The sequence below is a fragment of the Notolabrus celidotus genome, chromosome 9, assembly GCF_009762535.1.
Source record: "Notolabrus celidotus isolate fNotCel1 chromosome 9, fNotCel1.pri, whole genome shotgun sequence".
NCBI lineage: Eukaryota > Metazoa > Chordata > Actinopteri > Labriformes > Labridae > Notolabrus > Notolabrus celidotus.
This window is the reverse complement of record NC_048280.1, coordinates 229-9,427: the sequence shown is the minus strand read 5'-3', so window position 1 is coordinate 9,427 and position 9,199 is coordinate 229. Positions and strand designations below refer to the sequence as shown.

The window sequence follows — 9,199 nt, the reverse complement described above, 5'->3', positions numbered from 1 at the left end:
ACATAATAGAAAAATATATAAGTACAGAAATTAATAAATAAATATTTAAATAAATAAATATGTCAATGAAAAAAAGGAGCAATAAAAAATAAATGTTAATAAATAAATAAATACATATAGAAGAAACAAATAAATAATAAGTTCTAAAACCTGAGACCACAGGATCATGAGGAATTAAGCTGACCTTGCACTTCCTCCATTTTTGACGGCGATCTTCCCCAGAGGTTTGTCCAGCTCATCGTGGACCAGCAGGATGTCTTCAGGCCTGATCCCATATTTACCAGCTGGAGAGAACGACACACACACACACACACACACACACACACACACACACACACACACACACACACACACACACACACACACACACACACACAGGTTACAGTGACACTATAAATGCACTTTAATTACTTAATATAGATCTGTTTATTTAGAATATGTGATACAAACTCTGAAGTAACTTTGTATTTTCCTCACTTCATTTTAAATCAGCTTAGAAGACATTTTTTAAACCCTTCTATTAAATCAGACTCCTTGTTATTACAGTCAGGTGAGTCGCCCCCTGCTGGACATTAAACTCACACTCATTTATTCAAAGGTAATAAAGCTGATTAAGATCTGTGTTTGTGGAGCAGTTATTTAAAGAGAGAGAAGCTGAGGAGAGAATAAATAAATCAGAGGAGAGTGTTTGAGATACAAGAGAAATCAAATAACATACACACACACACACACACACACACACACACACACACACACACACACAGTGACCTCACCTGCCTTGGCGACTGACACCCCGTTGATGTTCATGAGCAGCCTGGGACGGAGCAGCACCACATGAGTCTGCTCCACCTCCCACACGATGACCTCACCCGACACGTGCTTGTCGCCGCGCCAACGGTCACCAACGCCAAGCCGGGCTGCCAGGGCGCCAAGCACCGCCATGCCCACGCTGTGTCTGGTACCCTCCATCCCCGGGTTCCCCAGGCCCACCACCTGACACAGAGACACATGGACATGTTAGTAACAGACACCAGAGCTCTCCTCATCAGATCTCTGACTCTGTAGTGGAAGTCACTGCATTAAAAACAGACATGACTCTGTAGTGGAAGTCACTGCATTAAAAACAGACATGACTCTGTAGTGGAAGTCACTGCATTAAACACAGACATGACTCTGTAGTGGAAGTCACTGCATTAAAAACAGACATGACTCTGTAGTGGAAGTCACTGCATAAAACACAGACATGACTCTGTAGTGGAAGTCACTGCATTAAACACATGACTCTGTAGTAGAAGTCACTGCATTAAACACAGACATGACTCTGTAGTGGAAGTCACTGCATTAAACACAGACATGACTCTGTAGTAAAAGTCACTGCATTAAAAACAGACATGACTCTGTAGTGGAAGTCACTGCATTAAACACAGACATGACTCTGTAGTGGAAGTCACTGCATTAAAAACAGACATGACTCTGTAGTGGAAGTCACTGCATTAAAAACAGACATGACTCTGTAGTGGAAGTCACTGCATTAAAAACAGACATGACTCTGTAGTGGAAGTCACTGCATTAACACAGACATGACTCTGTAGTGGAAGTCACTGCATTAAACACAGACATGACTCTGTAGTGGAAGTCACTGCATTATAAACAGACATGACTCTGTAGTGGAAGTCACTGCATTACAAACAGACATGACTCTGTAGTGGAAGTCACTGCATTAAACACAGACATGACTCTGTAGTGGAAGTCACTGCATTAAACACAGACATGACTCTGTAGTGGAAGTCACTGCATTAAACACAGACATGACTCTGTAGTGGAAGTCACTGCATTAAACACAGACATGACTCTGTAGTGGAAGTCACTGCATTAAACACAGACATGACTCTGTAGTGGAAGTCACTGCATTAAACACAGACATGACTCTGTAGTGGAAGTCACTGCATTAAAAACAGACATGACTCTGTAGTGGAAGTCACTGCATTAAACACAGACATGACTCTGTAGTGGAAGTCACTGCATTATTGGTGTGTTTTTTTTTTAGATAACCTGTGTTCAAGTAATTTCTGAAGCTTATTAGGACTACAAAGATGGCTGCTTGAAACGTCAGTTGTTTCTAATGTTATCAGAGCAAACAGTGAGTTGGAGTCAAAGGTGAATGTTGACGCCTCTTCATTAAGGGTTCACAGCTGGGACATAAAGTCAACACTGTGGCTGATTTATTTAAAACAGTTCACTCATTGATTGATCATTTCTGCTCAAAATACATTTAGTAAAGTACATGAAGTGATTTTTTTCAGTAAGTGAAAGAGATGTTTGAGCAACATCCAGTGTATTCTAACAGCCTGTACTGATGGTACTGATGCAGCAGCTCTGTGGACAGAAACACTGAGGACCTCTTTGTATTAGACTCTATGAATATAGACACATGCATACATTGTGTTCTGTCTTTACATACTGGGCTTTATATATCCTAGGAAGGGACACAGTGAAAAGAAACTGAAATACCACTCAGTGTAATCACACAAGTGGTATAGACCCCAGAAAGATTAAACCAAACCTCATTTAGAAATCTATCAATTTAAGCCTGCTTTGCCCTGTAGCAACAGAGCGGTTGAAGCAGCGTGGGTCATATTTGATGTCATATTAAACACAGAATGATGAGTGTATCCTGATTTAACTTACACCGAATTAAAGAGGGGTTAAAACTGTGTCAGAAAATGTGTTTAAATATATAAAAGAGGAAGGATGTTTTTCAAGAAATGAACACAAAATTAAATTGACGGATTTTTAAATGGTGTTTGGTTGCTCGACGGGATATGATACTGTTGTAGTAAACTTTAAATAATTACATATTGATCCACAGTGTGTTAAATATAATATTCATGATATAAGGTTTATTTCTTACCATCCTCCTGCGGCCCTGTGTGTGTATCTCTAACCCCATGCCTTTAGTGAACCCCTCAGTCAGCAGAACTCTGTTTATGATCCTGGTTAAGAGTCTCCTCATGGTGACAAAGTCCAGCAGCTTCTTCAGACACAGAGTTAAAAACACACAGACCTTACTAAAGAGAGAGGCCTCTTTAATTCGGCTCATATATCAGACCGTTATCTGTTTTAATGATGTTGTATTTTATATATTTACTCCAACATGTCAGCACCAAAGGGTCAGCTCTCTGCTGTTAGTGTCAGTCTGATCTCTGAGGATCAGGCTGGTCTCAGAAAGGGATCCGGTCTAAGTACCTGGACCTGTATCTGTGTTTAAATCCGGATCATGATAAATCAGAATGTTTGTCTTTGATAGGAATAGATCTCCACCCGGTCAGAGAGGTGACAGCAGCTCTCACATGAATCAACGAGAGGAACAAAGACAACAGGAAACAGTGTTCTCACTCTGTGGACCACAGCGCCCCCTAGCTGTCCGGCTGAGGAACAACTCAGAATCAGAAATACTTCATCAGTTATTCCAGTTTCTCTAATACACAGGATGTAAGAAAGTCAAAATATTCAGAGAAAAAAGCAATAAAATAACATATAAGTGTGAATAAAATAGAAATAAATTAAAAGATCAAATAAAATAATAATAATAATAAAAATAAAATGACCATAACAACACTGGGCAGCTCGTTCAGTGGCAGACTTCTTCACCCACAGGTCTTTTCTTCCTGCAGTGGTCAGACTCTATAACCAACAACAATAACCTCACCAAAACGGACTCATGTGCAATAACTACCCCGTCTATTTATTATTAATTATTAACATGCAATAATTATTCTTCCCTCTCTTCTTACATGTGCAATACTTTTTTTTCTACCCATCTTCTCGGTTCAGTACGTTGTTTTTAACCTGCTACAAGTCTGTGCATATTTTTCACTGCATCACTGGTTTTGTAAATATTTGTAAATTTACTTTTTAGTTGTGTATATACGTTCTTAAGATATGCTTATTTTACTTTCTTTAATTTTAACTGCTAATAACTTTTTAATAATTAGTATTTGTAGGCTCTTGTTTACTTTATAGATTTAATTAGTTTCATTTTTTTCTGCAGCAGTATTGTGACATTAGGACTGATAATAATGAGTAATATAATAAGTAAAATAAAATGTTAAAATGGAGGAACACAGAGGTAAAAATACAGAACTAAGATCTATAATGTAAAAAAATAATTGTTTATTATTTCAGACACATTATTTGTTATTGAAAGTACACATCTATGCACTTCTGTAAATGCAAATGTCTGTGTGGTAGGGCTTTGTGTAATTCTGCCAGCCCTTTCAGTTAACAGGTGAGGGGCATAATGCAATTTACAATTAAAATAATGTGCAATAAAACAGCACATTTACACTTCAACACTCTGGCACTTTACTTCCTGGTTTTGCCTTGAACATATCATATTTTATATGCTTGTTTTTTTGTAAAGTAATGTATAGTTTATGTTGTTTGTTGTCTGTAGCCTGGGTTTATGTGCATTTTACATTTTTTATACATAAAGGTGGAAATTAGCCTGTGGTTGCAATCTTGCACATTTACACACCCATGTTCATCAATGTGCAAATGAATGTATGTTAACTTTATTAAAGGTGACATATCACGCTTTTTTCATCAACATATATTGGTCTAAGAGGTCCCCAAAACATGTCTTTAAAGTTTATGCTCAAAAAAACACTTTAAAATCAGATTCTGGTCTGCCTGAAAAGTCCTCTTTTTCAGTCCTCCTCAGAACAGTCTGTTTTCTCTCTGACCACGCCCCCTCAGGAAGTGGGTGTGGCCTCGGCTCTCCAGCACGTTGATCTAATGTTTACATGTTGGCTGAATATACACGGCTGCTCAGAGATCGCGTTACTTCAACCCTCTGAATCTGATCCTGACGGAGAGGCGCCTGCAGCAGGACCTTTCTGAACGATTGGTCACAGATTTAGTGTTTCTTGTTGTTTTATTTATCAGTATGTAGACGTGTGTCTTGGTACACAGCTACAGCTACAGCTACAGCTACAGCTACTTCTACAGCTACAGCTACAGCTACAGCTATGTGGCTATGCTAATTAGCGCTAACACTTATCCATGACAAATAAAAATCATCCACTAGATCTTCAAATCTGCAGACGTGGGGAGTCAAAGCGACCTTTGTGTTTATTAAGACAGCCTACAACTAGCATGCCTCCCTCCTAAGCTCCTTGTTAGCACACATTTGTGCAGGTAATGAAAAACGGAGGAGGGGTTGAGTTGTATTTTATACAGTCTATGGGCTGAACAAGCTCCGAGCTCTGACTCCGTGACAGACCGGATATTGTTGTTACGTAACAAAAACACTGAAGTCTGAAACGGCTGGTTTCAGCACACGTTTACAGAAAGGTGGAGAAATCAGAACAGGGGCAGAATGGATTTTTTTCATTCTCGGGGGGTTTGTAGACATGGACACAGATTTCAGGTAAAGAACCATTAAAAAGTCAATTTTGCATGATATGTCACCTTTAATACTAATGTTTATTTCTGCAGATTTAAGCGTTCATGATGGAGGGAATAAGCAGATTTATTGAACTGTGTTGTGTCTGTTGTTTTATATATTTTATAATGATTATGGATTCAAATTGGTTAAAAAGTGGTTTATCATTAAACACTTTTTAGAGCTAATTAAAATATTATTTGAGTTAAAAATATGTGTAAAATAACTGATCTGAAAACGTATTTTAAAGACCTGAAATATCTTCATTAAGAGAGACAAAGAGAAACTCCTTCAATGTTTTTATGTTTCTTTATTTCTGAACACTCATGTTTGAGTTTTGAGCTCTGAGTTTGTACGTCAGTCTTGATTTGGGGGACAGGGTTCAGCGTCCGCCACCGGCTGACACCTCTCCACCACGGCGTTGATCTCCCCGACGTTCACGCCGTCGTAGGTTCCCGTGATGTACGTCCAGTGGGTGTCCCCGTTGTAGTTGGTCCTGCTCAGCCGGCCGGTGAAGGGGATGTCGGCGGTCATCTTCCTGCCGTCCATCCTCACGGAGCAGGAGTGGTTTGGCGGGACCAGCAGCTGCACGGAGACGGCGTGACTCATGGATTCCACCATGGTCGTCCCCTCGGAGAAGGTGACGGTCTGCTCCTTGGTGAAGTCCACCGTCCCCGGGCCCAGGATGGGAACTTTGGCTTTCATGGTGGAGACGGAGCCGTTGCGGGTCTCTCTGCCGATGTCCCAGGACTTCTCCACCGAGCTGGTCTTGTCCAGACTCACCGTCTTCTGCACACTGTTGCACTCGAGGTTGGTGACCTTGGCGAGCTTCAGGGCCTCTGGGGGGTGGTGGAAGAGCTCCATCTGGTCGATGGCGTACTCCACATGTGAGATGTGCTGGCTGTAGCTCTCCCTGTTGATGGCCAGGACCTGGTAGCTCTTGTACCAGTACTCATCCCCCTCGTAGGGCAGGAAGAAGGCCTCATGCTGGGTCACCACTTTGCCAAGACCGTACTTGTTCTTGCCGACGTAGATGTCTGAGTTGGGGCAGGTTTTGACAGAGTACTGAGGGACCGACCCGTACGAATCTTCAACCCACTGCAGGAACTCGAAGTGGTCCACGTTGACCAGCATTTCAAACTTGGAGGACCTGTACTCTGTGTCGGCGTACGGGTACTGGCAGAACGCTCCTTTGCTGGGCGTGTAGAAGCCGGCCTCACAGTTGACCTTGCAGACGTAGTCGTTGCGTTCGGTGTAGCCGTTGAAGATGGCGACGGCACCGTTGGGGAGGGAGCCGTCCCAGGTGACCCACTTGAGGTTGGTGTATTCACCGAACATGGGGTCTGAGGGTGTTAGAGAGGCTGGGGGGTCTCGGACTTCAGGGGTCTTGGTGATTTCCCGAGAAGGAACGACTTCCTCCAGGGCGGGGTTGAGCCACGGCTCTACGAGACGAGAACATCAAGACAAACAGATTTGGTGTCAGAGATTAAGACTAAAAGTAGTATGGGAGGTAGAGCCTTCAGTTATCAGGCCCCTCTCCTTTGGAATCATCTACCAGTCAGGGTCCGGGAGGCAGACCCCCTCTCTACTTTTAAGAGTAGGCTTCAAACTTTCCTTTTGATAAAGCTTATAGTTAGAGCTGGATCAGGCTTGGACCAGGTCTTAGTTCTGCTGCTATAGGCTTAGACTGACCCACTGGGATCCTGTCTTTCCCTCTCTCTCCTCTCTCTGCCTGTCTCTCACTTTAACTCTTCCTGTCCCATTAAAGTTACTAACCATAGACCTTTCTGGAGTCCCTGAGCTCCCTTGTCTCGTAGGTTCCTCTGGATCTCTGCTGTAGATTCCTTTTTTGGGGTCTGTTATTCATCCTTTCTTTCTTTCTTTCTTTCTTTTTTCTTTCTTTCTTTCTTTCTTTCTTTCTTCTTTACTTTGTCTTCTTTCTTTCTTCTTTGCTTTCTTTCTCTTCTTTCTTTCTTCTTTCTTTCTGTCTTTCTTTCTTTCTTCTCTTTCTTTCTTTCCTTCCTTCTTTCTTTCTTTCTTTTCGTTCTCTCTTTCTTTCACCTTACCTTCTTTCTTTACTTCTCTTTCTTTCTCTCTCTTCTTCATTCCTTCTTTCTTTTCTTTCTTTATTTCTTTCTTTCTTTCTTTCCTTCTTTCGTCTCTTTCTTTCTTTCTTTCTTTCTTCTTTCTTTCTTTCTTTCTTTCCTTTCCTTCTTAGTTCTTTCTTTCTTTCTTCTCTCTCTTTCATTCTTCTTTCTTTCTTTCTTTCTTGCTCTATCTCTTTCTTTCATTCCTTCTTTCTTTTCTTCTTTCTTTCTTTCTTTCTTTCTTTCTTCTTTTCACTTTCTTTCTTTCTTTCTTTTCTTTCTTTCTTTCTTTCTTTCTCTTTCTTCCTTTCCTTCTTCTCCTTTACTTCCCTTTTCCCCTTCAATCCTTCCTTCCTGCCTTCCTTCTTCAATTCTGTCACTTCCTTGTCTTCCTTTTTCCTTTCTTTCTTTCCATGTCTATTCATCCTTTATGTCTCCTTTTCTTATCCCGTCCTTTCCTTCTATCCGTTCCTTCCCCATTTCTTCTCCTCTTTTTCTTTCTTCTGGTCTCCCTCTCTTTTCTCTTTCTTAGACCTTCTGGAGTCCCTGAGCTCCCTTGTCTCGTAGGTTCCTCTGGATCTCTGCTGCTGTGGACGTGGTCCAGACTCCAGCTGCTACAACTACTACTATCCGTCTCCCCACTATCATCTCTCTCTCTCTCTCTTCATCTCCCTCTATCCCTCTCTCCAACACGGTCTCAGATTCAGATGTGTGTCTAACATGAGTCTGGTCCTGCTGGAGGTTTCTGCCTGTTAAAGGAAGTTTGTCCTTGCCACTGTAACTTGCTAAATGCTACAAAGTGCTCTGCTCATGGTGGATTAAGATGAGATCAGACTGAGTCCTGTCTGGGAGATGGGACTGGATCTGATCTTGACTTACTGGGTGTTTCCTGCCCGTCCTGCAGCTGTGAGATGTAGAGCAGAGGGTCCGACTGCAGCGCCGGGCTGCAGAGCTGCAGCACCGTCAGGACGACAGCAACACACCACCTCATCTGGAAACACAGAGAGTCACAGACAGTAAGCATGGGAGGATCAGGTCCAAAATTCAACATACCTGCATGATGTTAAAGACCGGACTGATCATCAGATGCTGTATGTAAACATGCAGTGAGAATGTACCGTAACATTCGTGCACGTGTGAATGCAATCAGCAGAAAATCACACCCTAACTTGATCTGGACTTTTTCCTGACAGCTTCTTTGTAACAATTCTGCAGAGTTTTGCAGATAAAAGACAGGAACATCCACCGATGATGAGGAGTGATGAGGGTTAAATCGCTCAGGCACACAGCTGGTGCAATATTCGTGCACGAAATGAAGCTGCTGCATGCATGTCTCTGCTCCCAGCATGTTTCCACTCATTCCTTGATGCTGAATATGTCTCTGCACACGTTGCATTGATTAAACAGCAAAAACTGTCGTCTTAGTGAAGGACTCTGCTTTGTCATCCATCTTTAATATCTTATAAATGTTCCTTGCCTCCTTTTAATGAGACGCTGAGGGAGGTGTGTTTATAACGGTGTGTTCATGAGTTATCAGGAGTGTGAAAAGAGCTTTAGCCTCAAGATTGAGATAAGCTCCAGTGTGCTCTCAAAGGAATGCCGTGCATCTTTAATACTCATCATAAATATTGTTTTGCTTCAGTTCCTGCAAGTTTTAACATTTTAC

The 9,199-nt window shown here is 41.7% G+C and overlaps 2 protein-coding genes across 2 annotated transcripts; both read right to left on the bottom strand.

The window, feature by feature from the left end:
• Nucleotides 1-165: 165 nt before the first annotated feature.
• ptrh1 (peptidyl-tRNA hydrolase 1 homolog) lies at nt 166-3,396 on the bottom strand. Its single transcript, XM_034692102.1, has 3 exons — nt 2,912-3,396; nt 774-993; nt 166-284 (listed from the first exon to the last, which is right to left on the bottom strand). The coding sequence occupies exons 1-3, from the start codon at nt 3,098-3,100 to the stop codon at nt 175-177; spliced, it is 519 nt and encodes a 172-aa protein (XP_034547993.1). The 5' UTR covers nt 3,101-3,396; the 3' UTR covers nt 166-174.
• A 2,340-nt stretch (nt 3,397-5,736) lies between these two features.
• Nucleotides 5,737-8,747, bottom strand: LOC117819186 (natterin-3-like). Its single transcript, XM_034692429.1, has 3 exons — nt 8,652-8,747; nt 8,413-8,524; nt 5,737-6,888 (listed from the first exon to the last, which is right to left on the bottom strand). The coding sequence occupies exons 2-3, from the start codon at nt 8,522-8,524 to the stop codon at nt 5,804-5,806; spliced, it is 1,197 nt and encodes a 398-aa protein (XP_034548320.1). The 5' UTR covers nt 8,652-8,747; the 3' UTR covers nt 5,737-5,803.
• Nucleotides 8,748-9,199: the final 452 nt, after the last annotated feature.